Here is a 17,749-nt window from a genome sequence, read left to right as displayed (position 1 = left end):
TCATTGATCTTAGATGGCAGGGATTCTGAGGGCTGAATTATAAGCAGTTCCTTTTTTTTTTTTTAAAGCAATCTTGAATTGTTTTTGGTTTAAATTTGTAGTATTAAAGCAACTTATTGTTTTTAAAGATTGCCACATTGTAAAATCAAGTTAGTAAGCCAAAGTCAACATTTAGGGAAAAAGTTTCTGTGAAAAAAATTACATAAGATATTCACTTGATAAATATGTATTCTTCATTGGCTCACCCCTGTAAATTTGAAAGTAATCATTTAACTAGATTTCTTCGTTTTGAAGCTGGTTGCAGAGCATTCCTTTCAGATTGTGTCCCTGGAGGCAGGAGCTGTGTCTGTGGTCCGACACCAGGCGGTAGTGGAACGACACGTGGCGTTGAGCCCTGTCCTGCGTGCGCCTGCACGCTGACTCCTTTAGCTCCTAGCCCAGCTTGTGAGATAGGTCCTGTTACTGTTTTTGTTTTATGACTGAGGACGTTGAAGAACAGGGAGGTTTAACTTGCCAAAGTGACATAGTAAGTGGTGCATCCTGGGTATGGACTCTTAACCCCCTTTGCAGGCGCTCGTTAGATGCCTCCGTGGGTGAGTGGACGGGTAGGTGAAACCGTGCACGATGAGTACTGAAAGAAACCGTGAAGAGATCAGAACCCAGTGGCAGAAAATGGGGATATGGGAAACACTAGCTTTCAAAACTCACAAGTCGTCTTGGGCTTCAGTTGGGCAGCATGCTTTAGAGTTAGACTAGAGAGAGAGAGAAATACATGGATGAGATAAAAGTGAATAATTAGGCTATTTTGAAAGACTTCTTTGCCCCTGATCAGTGTGGATTTAAAATTTACTTAGCATGGGACAAGGGAGCACTCAGCCTTTAGACATTGAAGCATATCTAAAGTGTAAAAGGAGAAGGAGGTGATTTTAAGATCTACCTTTCTTTCCCCAGCAGTTCAATCAATGTGCTGAATATAACTCCTGAAGAGGCGAAACCGAACCGGGCTGGAAGAGAATGTGCGAATCAGCAGTGGAGCGTGGCTCCGAGGCCTGGGTCGCAGGAAGGTGGCTGTAGAGGGCGCTCCTCGACCTACACAAATTCTCATGTAGACAAAGATGACTTACCTTAGACATGCGGACTGGAATCTTTTTCATGAGCGTGGTCATCAAATTTCACATCTAAATTGAAACAGGGTGTGTCATAAAGTCAATCATCTCTAATAATTTAAGATTGTCTGAGTTGTTTGTTTGGACTTCCTGTTCCTCCCCCAAAGAACTAAAATGTTGACTCTATTTAAAGGATATAAAGGTTTGGATATGTATTTTTAGTAACAGAAGCACATGGTTCTGTGAATAAAGGAATGTATAGATGTTTGGATGGAGACAAAAGCACTAGAATGAGTTTCCTCTATAGGTATTAAAAATAGCACTTTTAGGAAACTGATTGTTGTAAATGTTTTCATTTTGTCCCATATCTAGTTGGCATTGAGAGTTTAGCCTTTATTTGAATGTATACTGTAGATTTTTAACAAAGCAAGTTCTATATTTATTATGTTTAGTGTGATTTGAAATTTGCTCTTTCATGGTTTAAATAAAGTGAAATTTATGTATGTTTTGTACATAGATATACATGACTATGTTAAGAAGCTTTAAGATATAAAAATTTTACACATCCATAATTATAGTATTTCATGCCAATAAAATTTTTATTAGTGTATTGTTTACAGATGTATTAGAACCATTGCCACATTATGTTTTAAGAATTTTTTGAACCCATTTGAGCAATAAATACTCAAGCTATTCCATGAAGCCAAGTTCTTTAGATAATTGACATCACGAACGTACATTTTTGAGATTCTACAGCGTTAGATTTTTTATATATGTAGGACATTATAATTTTTCAAAGGAGTATTGATTATGGGGTAATAGAGGTAAGACAACAAAAGCACCTTTAAATAAAGCAATTTAAGAATTTGGCTTAAGATATTTGGATAATAGGAAATATTAAGATATTTAAGATGTTTGGATGGTGATATTTTCTTTACCAGATGGGTACCCATACGCTAACAGCTGTACCAGCTAAGGCTTTGCGTAGTTGTCAATAATTTTTAAGTAAGTTTTCAATGAAGTATTCGCCACTAACATTAAGGAAATCAGACAGTGTAAAAGCACTGGATTTTATAGTCCAGATGCACTCTGGACACACGAGTGTCATTCATTTTCAGAACTGGTTGCACGTTTCGTCATGTGTGTTGTTATTGATAGTAACAGTAATGTGTGCAGACCCAGGCTCTTTCCAGAACTTTCATCAAAAAGTTGTAAGTGCCCAACCTTACCGGTCTCTCTGCAAAGAAAGGCCGCACAAGACCCCTTCCTCGCTGGCTGTTGTGGTTTAGGCCCAGCGTCTACCAGCTCAGCAGTGGCTGTTCCATTTAAATTGGTCATGTTTTTAAAAAAGTATTTTTGTCATTCGTTCACTCTAATAGTATAATTCTTCGGAATTGTGTAGCAGCAGCCATTTTTTTTCTAGGTTGGTAGGATATTACTGAGCATCTTAAAAGATTAATGTAACTACTCATGAGAAAGTAACCACATTTGTAGTCTCAAAAAATCTAGCTTTGGAACAAAAGTAAATTTGGCACTCACTACCTTCTGCTGGGTGCATGGTCATTTCTTTCCCGTTTAAAATACTAGAAAATAATACAGTTTCAGAGATGGTTCTATGTTCCAAAGGAAACAGCTGGGATATCACTCTTTTGCTATCGAGCAATGTGATCAAAGAGAAACAATCAGAAATTTTTAGTCAGTGATACATTTGTCAAGAATTCTTTTCCCTAGGAGTTTCCATGGTGTACTTTGTCAGAAATGAACATTAAAATTTTATAGTAAATTTCTTAATTTAGGAAATACTGCATCCCATGACATTGGATTCCTACAAAGGAATATCTGGTTTTTGTTGTGTTAACATTTCAAAATGGGTTGAATTCTCATATTGGAAAGAAAATTCCCCGGGAAACAGTAAAGTCGAAGCCAGGCTCGTTGTCCTTTGATGAGAGTGGGCACGGGCCTGCGGAAGTTGTCTGTCTCACCCAGCAGCGTTAGTTGTCCTGTACTTCCCAGCTCCAGAATGGTTCCCGGGCACACGGCTTCCGGGGTGTGGGAAAGTCCTGACTTCACACCTAGAACCCCTAGGGCTTCATTTTCCTTCCCTCCTGCGTATTTGTGACGAACTGAAGACACAGCTGCCGGGCAGCCCGACCTCTCGCCTGATGAGACCAGGGCCCCACAGTGCGCTGCAGCAGGAAAGCCCTGGCCATCCGTGCCCCCCTCGTTCATCACTGTGTGATTCCCACGTGCTTTGTGCCTGAAGTTCGTTTTTACAGGGCATGTTCCATTTTGATTTTTCAAAACATAAAAGCGACAAAATTTAACAAACTTCATTTCCTACTCTTAATTTTTTGTATCTTCAATTTATGATTATGAGAAACTTAATAGAATAATCATGACAGAAAATTAAGGTTAAAAATTAACTTAGTAAATAGGTGTTTTTTCATAAAAGCAATGCGTTAAATGTTTAGATTCATAGAGTGGTCTAGAGAAAGTTGTTTTCCTCATAGTATAGTGAAAATACTGTTGTTTATTTCGAGTTCTATATTGCCCGCCTCACTTGACGTGTTCGTAGGCTGGTGATAGCATGGTTTTGCTGGGAAAACAGTTCCGCGGGGCCTGGTGGGGAGCAGAGGGGAACTGGCCTTGGCCGCCCAGGAGCAGGCGCGGGACACCCCCCCCCATCACCCTGCTGTAAAAGCCTTCAGTATGTTGCCTGATGTAAATCATGCTGTTATTTCTAGACTGGATTTAAAGTTAGTATGGGTCGTGGAAGTCTAGTAAATATACTTTTCTATGTGTTTGCCCTTATTTTTTTTTCAATCTCACAATAAGCATTTATGAACTACCTGCTGTGTGTCAGGACTTACTTATCCATTCTAGTCGATGGGGACTGGAAGACAGCTGAGCCCACTCCCTGCCACCAAGAACCTCGGGGTGGAGTGGGAGCCCAGCCTGCCCTGTAAACCTAGGTTGCAGTGAGGACGAGCCTGCTGTGCAGTCATTGTGTGTTAGTGCTGGCACTGACTGTTCTGCTCCGGGACTTTGTGAGGGTGACCCGGCTGGGCTTCCACTCCAGTTAGCCTTTGCATTATTTCCTATGGGAAGTTCTATGGAACCGATATGTTATTGTGTTACTTTGCTGCATTTTGTTTTCAACAAAATAATGGCCTGCAAAGCAGTATAAGATTTTCTGCCCACAAAAACACGTATTATCTAGCAGAAAAAGTATTTACTAAGCTTTGGACCATGTGGACAGGGATAATGAAATAGGTGATTCTAGTCGTTTTTCTAAATACAGTGTTTTTTTAGGCTGGATGTAAAAGTGGAGTGGACCATTGATTAAATTGATTTATATAGAAACTTTTATGTGGATGTTTAAGAGTTTTTTAAAATCTTTAACATTTACAAATAACTAATTCAGAGGTTTTAGGAGTTACTGTAATGCCAGTGATACATAAATATCCTCAGTATTCATATATTTTATGTTCAGAACTATTTATATTTATGCCCAGTATGATGCATAACATAGTAAACATATCATTGTTAGCAAAAATTTTAAAATAGCAATGAAACAAATAGCAAATCACTTCATTGGCCTAAACAGACTATAAATTTCAGGTCAAAATCCTAAAACTCTTCTCAGGAGGGTGTGCAGTTTTTGCGTACATTTCTGACCCCACAAAGCTTGGCTCCCTGCAGGGTATTAGGATAGAATAGGCCATGGTACAAATAAAAGACATGAACTTGTGCAGCTCAATACAAAAGTTAATTCTTGCCCATGAAATGTCCAACATGAGTTGGGCAGTCGGCCGCCCTCTGCTGTCAGGAGCGCGTGGGCCCTGGTGCTGTGGAATCGGGGGCAGGACAGACTGACGGATGCTTTTGGGTATTAAGGACCCGACCCAAAAAGACAGGGTTTCCACCTTCGTTGCTTCTCCAAGAACTTCTGCCAACTGCCCTAGCCCAACGACAGACAAGGCTGGGAGGTAGAGAAAGCATAGCTATGTCGTGATCAATGACAGTGTTACACAGTGTAGTTGGTGCTTAATATTTAACCCATTCAGTTATTTAAAACAGAACATAGTACTCTGTGCAAGGGATGAAAAGTTTCAAATATTAATTTTTAGAAGGAATGTAAGACGACTCTAACCTTTTCATAATAGGAAGTTTTGAAGTGTTTGAACGGTAGTTTTACACAGTTACTAAGTACAGTGCACAAAACACTGAGCACACTCCCTGACACTGAGAGGGACGGAGCACATTTTCTTGTGCTCCAATAACCCTGTGAGAGATTATCAACCTTATTTTTAGAGCTGGTAACAGACCCAGATGTTAAGTGGTGAACCTGAGGTCACATAACTAGTAAGTGATAAAGCAGAACTTAAAACTCCAGACCTGCCCTGACCGGTGTGGCGTGGTGGGGTGTCATCCTGCAAAGGGAAAGCCTGTTCAGTTCCCAGTCGGGGCACGTGCCTGGGCTGTGGGTTCAGTCCCCAGTGGGGCACGGCACACACCAGGAGCAACTGATGGATGTCTCACGTTGACATTTCCCTCCCTCTCTGCTTCCCTTCCCCTCTCTCTAAAAATAAATAAAATCTTTACAATTTTTTCCGATTTCTAAGTTTTCAACTTATTCCAGACTGCTACAGTGCCCTTTGGTATGGCTTTTTAAGTGAAGTTGTTTGATTCTTAACTTGCCACCCTACCATCTACGCCAAAGGTTCTTTATCGTTTGGTCTGTGTGTCAGGCTCAGCTTGTTTTGTGATGGCTCCCCTGGCAATCCTACTAGGAACTGGACCGCCACCCTTTCAACATCAGGGCAGTAAGGCTCTAACTGAAATAGTAGTTTAGTAACAAACAATACTCTCAAGGCCACTGGGTGATCCAGAATGCACCTGGGCGGCCTGCTTTTCCTGCCTTGTCTTGTTCACTCTGGGCAAGGTTAGTGTGCGCATGTCCCTCTGTGCCTACCGTCACGGTGACCAGAAACACTTGCTTTGTTCAAAGGTCCAATAGCCTTTTACAGATATTTCATCATGAAAAAATAAATGTTAAAGTAGTAGAATTAAGTAATGTGTGTGAATGTCTTTACTCAGTTTAAAAAGAACAACTGCGTGCAGGACAGGTGAGATTTTCTAGTTTCCCTGCTGCATCTGCATTAAGATACTCAGTTTCTTATTTCTGGTCTGTCAAGACAGATTTATTTCTGGTTACAGTGCTCCATTAAAGCAAACCAAGCCCCGGCCCAGTGCGCTGATTAGGAAAAGTAGACTTTGCACATTCTCGAAACGCTTAGGATGATGTCCTACAACCTGCCCTCCATTCCAGCTGTTTGGATCCAATTCTCTATTAAATTTGATGTCTAAACTGAGAAATTGTTCATCCCAGCCAGGGGTGGGGTCAGACGCTGCTAGTTCTTAGAACCTAAGTATAGTTATTACTTGATTGTAATGTCAATTTATTTACTCTGAATACCTTGAGATTTTTTTCTTCTGTACTCTTCTGTCTAGAACTGACTCAGAATAATCTTTTATATTCTCGTTTTCTACTAGTGAAGAGTGTCACGCAATTCGTGAAGAGTGCTTGATATTTCCTTCATTCGGTTCCTTTAAAAAGCTTTCATAAGATATCAACATAAACTTTTTTAGCTTTTTTTCTTTACCAATCGTTTTTACCTTGAAAAGTGCCTAATTAATAGATTATTTTTGGTTGTTCATCCTTTTTTAAGCACAGTATTAAATAGTAATGAAATCTCTCTACTTTATCTTAGTGAAACCAACTCCCCCCCCCAAAAAACCCCCATATTTGTTCTAGGTTTAGTGCCCTAAAGAAAAATATAAATCCATCAACAACTAGTCACACAAGCCTTGACATATGTTGGTTCTAAGAAAAACTATTTTGATCTTAAAGAAACCGTGAAATTTTTTACCTGGAATTTGAAAATTGAGTTCTGGTGCTTTGCTTTTTAAGCGTTTTCTTATTTTTATCAAAGGCAAAGATGAGGAAATAACTGTTGAATGCTTTTAATTTAAAATCTATAAATAATTGTCCAAAATGAGAAGATGTAATTGCCATGTTACATCGAAGTTGCACAAACCGTTCTCAATAATGGCTGGACTTTTTCCAGACCTCATATAAATTTTATCCTCACCCAAGGAGAGAGAGGGGGAGAGGGGGAGAGAAAGAAAGGAAGACGGAGGGAAACATCAGTGTGAGAGACATACATCAATTGGTTGCCTCCAATACACCCCCACCAGGGATCAAACCTGCAACCCAGGCACGTGACCTGACCAGGGATGGAATGTTCCAACCAACTGAATCACCCATCCAGCTGTATTTACCTCCTGGAAGCTGCCTGTGCATGATGCCCTCTTGGCAGACTCTTCCTAGTGCACCACGGGGAAGTACAGTGAGAAGAATGGGGGCAGGGGGCAGCGGAGCACTTAGGCGAGAAGTAAGAATGCTATTTATCTTTCTCTGCTCCTGGGGACTAACATATTTCTTTTTCACAGAGATGACTCAATCCTAATGTAAAAACTCAAGTGAGTTATTGAAATAAGGAGTCAAAAATAAGATCTCCAATAGGTTTCCAAAAAAGAACTCTCAGAGTCTGTTTTCATTCCCAGTACATTTTCACCTGGCTGTCCAATTTGCCCCCGAAAGCAATCAAATCATGCTAACAGGAGGGGTGAGATTCTCTTACATTCGAGTATGTACTGTATGAATGGCCAACGTGTGCAAACAAGCATAAGGCAGGCCATAACGGAGTGGCTTCATGGAAAAATTGTTACTGGGGGCTCAGCCAGGTAAAAACTAGATGACCATACTCTGTGGGCTCAAGTATAAAAATCTGAGCCTCCCGGATTGTTTCTGTGCCCTAGTCCAGCTCAGGGCTTAGTTTCTGAAACCGGCCAAGAGAGCTGCAGACTGCACAGACCAGACACACCGGTCATTCAACCTTGATAAAGCTTCAGGTCAGGGCATCTCTACAGATGGTTCCTTAGGGAATAGTGCCACTGGTTCTGAGAAATACAGGAGCTTAACTTCAAGTGACTCATGTAGTGTAGAAGCTCCCTGTGAAGTTCTCTATTTTGAAATTCCAGTGTATACAGTTTTTAAATGGCTTCTAAATGCATGTTCAGCTCTGTTATGGCATGTGAAGAGCATTATTTAAAAGGTTCTAAATAAATAAAGAATAATGAGCTCATCCTGTCACTACTGAGCATTTCGGAGCAGAGTCTGAGACACTCTACCTCCTTCTCTGTGTTGCCTGCTTGGGGATGAGAAATAGAGGGAGCAAATAAAATGGAGTCACCACCGTCAAGTTGCTAAATTACTAGTCAGGTAGATTGAGGTATGACGGAGAGATTCTGTTCTTGTTTTAACTAGCCTGGTAACTTGAACTTTGGAAATTTCCAGCCCTATATCAATGCCTGGATATACACCAAACCTCCAGATAAGCCTCTGATTACTCCCTGAAGGACTGAGGAAAGCGTGCTCACGTATCCAGACCACCAGTCATCTCGAGAACGGCCCCAGAACAATCCAGAGGCTAAGAATGCAGGACTGATTCTTCTCAAGAATATACTCTTTACTGTAAGAATCTTCTTTCATCTTCAGAACTGTCAACCTAAGAAATGTCCAAATTTGTAGAGAATTTTTATAAGTTTATTTGAGCCAAATGGACGACAATTGCTAGAAAGCAGGATTTCAATGGACGGAGGAAATGCTCGGAGAATGACAGTTTTACAGCTGACTTTACACATTAGAATGAAAGTAGGAAGCATAAAGGGGGTTCCTTGAAATCCGTTGGTGGTAGATTAAGGGGGTGAGAGGGAGGAGAGCTGGGAAGGCTCTGAGACGGGATAAAGAGTAGTAGGAAGAGACATACTTCCTTTACATTGGTGGGTATGGGACAGTTAGTACCATTTACAGCGCACAGAGATGGTAGGTGGGGAACAAGACAACAGTGAGGGGTTCTGCAGTCTCAGGCTCTGGGGTGGGGGGAGGTTGTACCCTGAGAGGTCCAGAAAAAGACGATTATTCTGACATTACAGCACATGTTATCTTGGACGCAAAAAGAGAATAGATGGGCTCGCCTCAGGTAAAGAGGGACCTTTGTCAAGAAAGTTACAGGTCTAGGATGCAACTATCCTCGATGACTCACTTTTTGGTTAGGAATTTTTATGTTCAGACCATCCTATGTGGTTACTTTCTGTCTCAGAGTTTGTAGGGCCCACTGGGCAGGCCTGTCCTGAGCTTGCCAGGTTTGGTATGTGGCCCTTTTTCGTCCTCAGAACGTATCCACACAGCTATCAGGGAGATCCCCGTAAAACATACTTCAGTCTTTCATCTGTCTTCTCATTCAACCTGCCTGGTGGCTCCTCACTGACAGCAGGACAAAGTTCAAGCTACCTGACCTATCGAAAGTCCTTCGCCCGCTCCCAGCTACCCCAGTGTCCTCCTCTGACACCCCCTGCCTCCTGTAGGAGAGACTACAGACTGTCCCCCAGTCCCCTTCTCTCCTTCCTATGTTGTTATTTTAATCACATTTAATTACACTTCCTAGTTTTTCTTGCAGTAAAATGTGACCAGGTGACAAACGGTAGGAACTGAACTATATAATATAATTATAGTAAAGAATATAGAACTCTAGTCTAAACCTACAGGATGTAAAAGGAAGTGTCATCTATGAATTTCCAAGAACTTTTGCAGGAGAGAGCTGGCACACATTCTCTGCTCTTTTGGCTCCTTCCTCCACCCTGCAGCCTGGAACACAGATGTGATCGATGGCGTCGTTGGGACCACCAAGATCAGGGACGCACCTGAGGGGAGGAGGAGCAGCCGCTGGAGGGTGTCATGCAGCCGAACTGCCTCAGCCCGAACCATCTGCCCCTCGACCTTTCTGTGGGAAGTGAACTTCCCACTCAGTTAAGCCACTGTTGTTCCGAGTCTGCCTCTTACTGCAGAGCCTAATCCTGACTGACGTAGAATTTGGTGCCAGATACAGGGTGCTGCAGGTGACTCTCTGCTTATCCTCTTCTTTCTTTATGCTCCATAGGGACTCAAGAAATCAGCCAACCTCGTGATCTTTGAATTCTTCATGCTTGCCGTACATGTTTATTACTATAAACATTTGGCCTAACAACATTTTGCTTTCCATAGAGACTTTCCCCCCAGGTGCCCACGAGTGATCATTTAAATGACTGTTCAGCCACTGCCCGCGGCAGATTGGCAGAACTAGTAATGTTTGCCAAGGGTATCTGATCGATAGAATCACACGCAGGACCACCGCTTCAAGGCATTTTGGAAATGAGGCTTTATGTCCAGCTCTGCGGGACAGGCAGGCACACAGGGGACGAGCATGGAGGGGTGAGTCCTGAGTGTCCGACCCACGCGCCTCAGTGCAGCCTGACCCGACAAGTCTCTCCTTTGTGGACTTTGCCAAGATGTTCCCGCCTCCTTTACATCTTTTCTGCATTTCCTTCCGCCTTCAATTGTGTCTTTCCCCCTCCCTCACTTCCCTGCCTTCGGGTTCACGCTCACCCTGCAAGCCCCAGACACTGCCCCTGGCAGAGCAGGCTTATCCGCCTGCTGGGTCTGAGTAGCACCTTGACTCTCCCTCAGTGTCCTCAGGTGAATCGTACTTAACTGGCTTACTGTTACCCCTGCTCTGCCAAAGTCTGAGCTCCTCGGTGGCCAGATTAGGAAGTGCCTGTTGTATCCGTGCCCACCTCGGCGTCCTGTTTGTATTCTCAGTCTGACACTGAGCAGGAGCTAAGGAAACGTTTGTCCAGCTGGTGAGGGTTGACAATGGCTCCAGACAAAGCCACCGCCTGTCTCAGACGGTAGGGTTGAGTACGGGCTCTGGAGTAGAACTGCTGGTGTGGGGCTCCCAGCTCTGCCACGGGCCAGCAGGGGGCATCTCCAGCATGTTATGTGGCCCGGCTGTGCCTTAGTTTCCATCTCTGCTAACTGATTTAACAACAGCTACAGGGGCGTTGGGAGGATTAGATGACACAGGGCTTGCGAAGCACTTAGCGCGTGCCCAGCAGACAGACAGAACTCAGTAAGCGTGATCCATTAACATTTCATTGTTGTTAATCTCTTGAGTGCTCTTCATGGTCCCTCCCTTTCTCTGCTCTCTCTGTACTTTGCTTTGCAATAACATTTTGACTCAACAAACATTTTCTGAGCCCTAGCGCTGTGCCAGGACCAACATAGTTCCCACCTTGTGGAGCTTGCTGGCTTTGGGGGAGGCAGACACACAGACCATGAGCTACAAGGAAGCTTGGCTCATAAGCGATATAATTTCTCAACAGTTTCCATGGAAGCCCAGGGGAGAGAGATAGTCATGGGGCAGGGTGGAGAGGGCTGGTCAGGAAATGATTTATAGAGGGGTGAACCTTGACATTACCGTTCAAAGGGTAGTGGGAGGGAGAGGAGCCTTCTGGGCAGAGAGGACAGCAAGCAGAGAGGCTTGGAGGTGTCCCCCACACAGTGTGGCTTAGGGGGCCACCCAAGAAACAAGACCAGTGGGCCTCACACTGGAGCATGCATCCTAATGCTTGGAAGCCCTGGTACAATGCATAGTGCTGGGCTCCTCCCTCAGGGTTTCAGCTGCATTAAATCTGGGGTGGGGCCTGAGATTGTGTTTTCAACAGGTTGCAGGTGGCGCTCCCGTTGCTGGTCCAGGGCCACTCTATGAGAGCACTGGGAGGCCAGAGCACCCGGGTGGGAGTGGGAAGCCAGGGAAAATGTGGGAAGTAGAGCTGGGCTTCACAAGCTAGCCCAGGAGTTCAGATTATATCAACATCGAAAACTATAGAAGTGTTTAAGGTGAAGAGTGAACAATCAGATCTAGGGGGCAGAGTGGATGGTAAGGGCGCACGACTGCAGAGAAGAAGACACGGGAGGAGTTGAATCAGGGAGTTGTGGGAGGTCTGCACTAGCTGGGCAGAGTCCAGACCTGAGCCGGGCCCCAGCCCCTCAGCCCAAGCCTCCTTCCCACAGCTGCCCCTTTCTCTTCATCACAGAAAAAGAAGAGCATCTCTCACGCCATCTCCTCTGGATCTGCTCTCTTCCAAGCACGTCTTTCCTCCCCTATGTCTTTCCTTAAACTGTGTTGGGCCAAACCTTCAAACACAGACAAGCTCCCAGAATCACACTATTCTTTGACTGCTATTATTGATCATTTTTGTTAACCGAAAACCTCCCAGTGAGTGGTCATCACCTGCCGCGTTTCCGCACACCCAGTCCTTACTGCTCAGTCTCCCTCTGCACCTGCACAAACATTGAGACAGCAACTCGTTTGTGCCGCTTGCCTTCACCGCACCACCCGCTTCGGCACCGCAACGCCTTAAGAGAACCCCACGTGGAGGCTCCAGTAAAAATAGTTAATAAATGTTGAAAATGTCACAACAGAATTGAATTTTTAAGCCTCCAACCATTATTAACCTTTCTATTTCAAAACAGCTCACATGAAATTAATGCAGTAGAAATACATTCTTGTTCCTAACTTAGCCAACATAACCCAAAAGTGTCTAAATGATGAAGTTAAAATAAAATGGAGACTTATGTAAAGTATAATTTCATTGAGATGTATGTCTTATATTCTCCTGATCTGACTCTCTAACCCTTTGAAAATGGATTTATCCACCTTTATATTAATTATTGCAATAAAGTGTTTATGAATTATCCTTCATATGTTTCTAAATTTTTAAAAATTTGTATAGGCTTGAGGAAAAATGGGGCTTGTTTGACACTGGGGGCATAAGCAAAGCCTACTCCTTTTTTTTTTTAAGATTTTACTTATTTATTTTTAGAGAGAGAGGAAGGAAGGGAGAAAGAGATGGAGAGAAACATTGGTATGAGAGAGAAACATCGATCGGTTGCCTCTCATATGTGCCCTGACCGGGGACCAAACCTGCAGCCCAGGCTGTGCCTGGACCTGGAATCAACCAGCAACCTTTCACTTTGCAGGACAACACGCAACCTGCTGAGCCACGGCAGTCAGGGTGCAAAACCTCCTGCTAAAGGCTGTTCATTCAAATGTTGTGAAGAAACACGGAATGCCCATTGAATCAAGCTCTTAGATGTATAACAGGGGTTGGTTTGTTTCCTAGTAGGCGCTTTTCTGAGTGTTGCTGATAGCTGGAGATCTCACACGTTTGAACTTTTCCCTCCCTTCTGGACCATGGATATTTCTGCTGTAAATCTTTGACGTCTATAGTCATTTTACAGATACCTTCCAACAGTGAGGGAGCTGGAATATTTCCAAAATAAATTTCTGACTCAGGCAGGGTGCATTTTATAATGTCAGTGAGTCAGAAGAGCTAAGTTATACAAACCAGACAGAGAGGCCCATTTGTTATCAATAAATTTGCTCCTTTTCAATGTTTTTCTTCCACTTTCTTTATGCTGTGACTTTGCAAAAATCCTCAGTTTTCTTAATGGTTCATATTCTTCCCTGGAAGCAAAATGAATGATTTTATTTTTCTAATCAGTGAGAACACCATCAATTCTTTCATTACTATCAGAATTTTCTAGGATTAAGGGTTTCTCTCTTTTTAAGGCAAAACATGTCCTCTTTTAAACACGGTTCTGAGTCCCTTTACTTTGTTTGATTAGGGGGCACAGAAAGCCTATGATTTTATTTCCCATGATCTCCTTCCACTGGACCCTCCCCTCCAGAGAGCTCACGACAGGGAGATCCCCCCCAAATGTGCAGGCAGAGCTGAGGCTCTGCCGCGTGGCTGAAGGGAGTCCTGAGAAGCAGGTGGAGGTGGTGCTGCGGGAGGGGCAGGGGAAGGAGAAGAGGAGGTGCTCTCTGTCCTTCTCTGACTCCAGTGACCACCCCTAGTTAAAAGAGGAAATTGGCCACGTCAAATACGTGAGGCTCTCCAATGAATTCCAAGCGTTTATCTTACTAGTTTAGTCGCTCTCTGGAGTGCAAAATATTTTAGAGGTTATTTAAAAACTGTCAGAATATTTTCTCTTTCACACTGGTTCCTGCCTACTGAATCTGAAACTGACTTTCTTGGTTCTCCTTTTCTTTCTTTTTTAATTTTTTAAAATTTTTATTTATTGATTTTATAAAGAGAAAGGAGGGAGGCGGGGAGAGGGTGGGGGAAAGAGAGAGAGATTTGCTGTTCCAGTTACCACTGATGAACTCATTGGTTGATTCTTGTATGTGCCCTGACCGGAGACTGAAACAACCTGGATGTATTCGAAAGACACTGTGACCAACTGAGCTGCCCGGCCAGGGCCTCAGTCCTCCCTTTCTCATCTGGGAGGGACCCCGTCAGCTTCTGCCTGCAGAAAGCCACCCTAGACCTGCCCCTTCTCGTTCGTATTGGAGGCCTGGCTCAAAAGGACGGTGCTGACCCCCTGGGCACTGGTCACCCTCCCAAAGGGCAACCCTACTGCTGCCCTGGGCATGGTGGTTTTCCCCAAAGCTTGTGTTTTTTTCAGGAATAAAAGAGGTAGGGAATTGGGGAGAAATTATAGCAAGTGAAGGTCTAGCATGTCCGCGAGTGTGACATCATGGAAATGTTCTCTGGCTCTTTAAATGTTATGTCAAAGTTTAGCCCATTACAGGGTCTGATACCAAGCAGATATTTGATAAATATTTATAAGATGAATGAATAAACAAGTTGCTAGAATGAATTAAACAAATGCTTCATAAATACTAGGAGAATTTGTTATATATTTTTTCAAATGCTTTGATTTGAGAAATGTCTTAGCCATTTCCTGCAGTCTGGTTCCCAGATTCAATGTCCCCTCACTGACCACACGGTGGCTACTGGCCCGAAGACCCCCTTCCTACCATCACCAAAGCTGACTGCCCTAATCGTGCCTGCCTCTTGGTCTCTGTTACATCTGAGTTCACCAATGGGATGGCTGGAAACAATTATGCCTCTCAAAGTATTTTGAACACGATCGTATTCTGAGGACTCGGTCCACGTGCTGCGTGTGAGCCTGAACTGCAGAGCCACTCGGATGTGAACGCTGCCCTGTGCTTGCTGACGTTCCTCTCCGCCGTCAGGTGGTGATGATCCGAGGACAAAGGGGTTGTTCTCTCCTTGTCTGCAGTCAGCATTTGCGGAGTTTGCCCACCAGATATGCCATTCACAACGGCTGAAAGGACAACTGGGTGATTGTAGGCAAGATCAAGGACGTCAGCCCCGGCCGAGCGAAGGTTATGGGGACTAGTAAGACTGTGTTTGTGAATGGCCTCCCAGTCTGCACTCAGCTCCGCAGCACCTTCCCCGGGTCAGCGCCATAGGGGGCGTGGCAGCGGTGCCCTCTCTCCTGAACCAGGTGCCATACGGATGTGAGCAGAGGTTTTCAAATTGTGTCCTACACAGTCTGGGATGATCTGCCCAGGGGCCCTGGTGGCCACTGGGTCTTGCTGTGGAGCGGTGCAGGGAGACGATCTTCAAGCCCCCCTTTTTAGTTATAGGTCATAAACCCACTTTGCTTCTCACCAGGATCGGATATGACAGTGGGGCTGGCTAGGTGCCCCACTGAGGGGATGTTTCAGGCGGAGGCCCACTCTTAAGCAAACACAGTAATGAATGGAAAGGGAAAAGAGACTGCAGTAACAGCTGTGCAGCCCAGAGGGCAAAAGCGGGCTCCCCAGTACCAAATGAGCAAAAGCAGCCTCGGGGGCAGCGGTAACCAGGACAAATAGAGGATTCGTTGGCATCTTTGCCAAAGCAAAGGACTAGAGTGGTGATAATCATGCCACCAAATTCAAGCATTGGGCTTCAGAAATATATTTGGAATACACTGGGTAGAATCTAAATCTATAATTATTCACTGGACATGTTTTGATGAGATATATTAAAATGTTTTGTAAACAGCAACATGGCAATTAAAATAATTATTTATATACTTGTTATTAATGATATAATGATCACAAATATTTTATTAGTAATTCAAAGTGTCAAACTTTCAAATCTGTATTAGGGAGGCTTTTGGTCATTTGGCTAGATTATGAATTTGAAATGTAGTTTGAACAGGCCCCACATCCTGTCTTTCTAATTCTGCAAACACCACCACGTGGTGAGGCGCCTGCCTTGCAAGGACGACCAACCGAGCTCTACCAGATAAATCTGCGCCGAGTGCGGCTAACATTCTGCACTTTTAAATTTGGCCCCATTCCTATGCGTTCCAAAATGAGTCAGCCTGACTTCAGAATTCTTCAAACCATCATTTTAATGGTTTCCCATTACATCCTATTTTAGTTTTGTGTTAAATGGTATTTAATGAAGCTTCAGTTTTGATAGTAGACATTATTTAAAAAATTTTACTTAATCTGTGATATCATGGGCTCTGTCTCTCCACTTAAAATGACAGCAGTGTCATTTTAGTCTTACTAGTTTATTTCCTTTAGTTCAAACACACCACAGACCTATCCATTAAAATTCAAATCATCCCACAAATATAAGGGAGGTCTTATTTCTCAAGTGAACTCTAATTCTGCAAGGGACACATCTTCCGTCACTGCAGAAAGAGAACCATGGCTAGGGGCACCCAGGCAAGAGAGATGTGCGGGAAGGCACCACGGGGTGTGGGGACGGACAGAGAGAGCCACGTCTCCTGTGTGCCAGAACGGCTCACGGTTCTTTTTTTTTACTGTATGACTGCACTTTTTTGAGGTATCTAAGTAGTCAAATCCATAGAAACAAAAAGTGGAATCGTGGTTGCCAGGAGCTGGGGGACGAAGGGATATTGCTGAAGGAGGACAGAATTGCAGTTCTGCAAAATAAATTCTGCAGACCGGTCGGTCTCATGACAGTGTGAATACACTCAACACACCTGAGCCGCACACTTAGCAGTGGTTAAGATGGCACATTTTGTTACATGTTTTTAACTACAGTTAAAAAATTTTTAAAAGCCAGATGATTTAAATTAAAAAAAAAAAACAACAGAAAACCAGTAAAGTAGGGTCAAGGGGCTGTGGTGGAGGGTGATAGCAGTTCTTCCTTTCTGGGGGCAGGAGGAAATGAGGGGTCAACTCAGGTTCTCACTCCCCTTACCTGAGCTGCTCCAGCTAAAGACACCCCCTTGCCCTTTTTGGGGACTGGTGAGGGGCAAGAGGCAGCTGGAGGGGCAGAAGGATGAGAAGCCCTGAACATTTAGCTGGTACCCAAATGGCTAAGGATCACAGATGCCATTTCCCCTAACAGCACTGTCCCCTCTGAACACATATTTACAACTTACTTTCCCTTCATATGAGTCTTAGCCTATTTCTTCTCTGTCAACGCAGTGTGGAGGCTGAGAGGTGACAAACGTGATGCAGACACTCATCTAGGGGTGTCTCTGCCATCCTGTTTATCCTACCTGTTTCCTCTCCCAGAACATTGTAGCTGAGGTTCACCTGGAGGCTGGGGTGGATGGTGTGATAGGTGGTAGGTGATAGGAAGCTCCTTTTGCCCATAAGAGGAAAAGTCAGCCTGGAGGGGAAGGCTGCCATCGCTTTCCCTTTTGCTCAAATGTGATGTTGCCCTTTCTCATGCCCCCTCTGTCTAAAGCAGCCAGAGCCACTGGGGGTCCTGGGCATGGGCTCGATTGAGGTCAGACATGCCCTCCTCCTCCACCTCACAGGGTTCCTCCAGCCTTCGGCCTTCTT

The 17,749-nt window shown here is 44.0% G+C and overlaps 1 protein-coding gene across 8 annotated transcripts in view; it reads left to right on the top strand.

The window, feature by feature from the left end:
• Nucleotides 1-1,808, top strand: part of SSX2IP (SSX family member 2 interacting protein) — a 42,289-nt gene extending 40,481 nt beyond the window's left edge. For 5 of the 8 annotated variants that reach the window (XM_053920652.1, XM_053920650.1, XM_053920646.1 and 2 more), the window contains one exon: nucleotides 952-1,808. In XM_053920652.1, coding sequence (XP_053776627.1) covers nucleotides 952-1,129 — 178 coding nt within the window. In that variant the 3' untranslated portion in view covers nucleotides 1,130-1,808. The remainder of the gene's footprint in view (nucleotides 1-951) is intronic. The other 3 variants (XM_053920651.1, XM_053920649.1, XM_053920653.1) reach the window with 2 other exon arrangements.
• Nucleotides 1,809-17,749: the final 15,941 nt, after the last annotated feature.

This window comes from Desmodus rotundus, chromosome 3 (assembly GCF_022682495.2).
Source record: "Desmodus rotundus isolate HL8 chromosome 3, HLdesRot8A.1, whole genome shotgun sequence".
Classification (NCBI taxonomy): Eukaryota; Metazoa; Chordata; class Mammalia; order Chiroptera; family Phyllostomidae; genus Desmodus; species Desmodus rotundus.
Note: the sequence above shows the minus strand (reverse complement) of the source record. Positions and strands in the feature narration are given on the sequence as shown.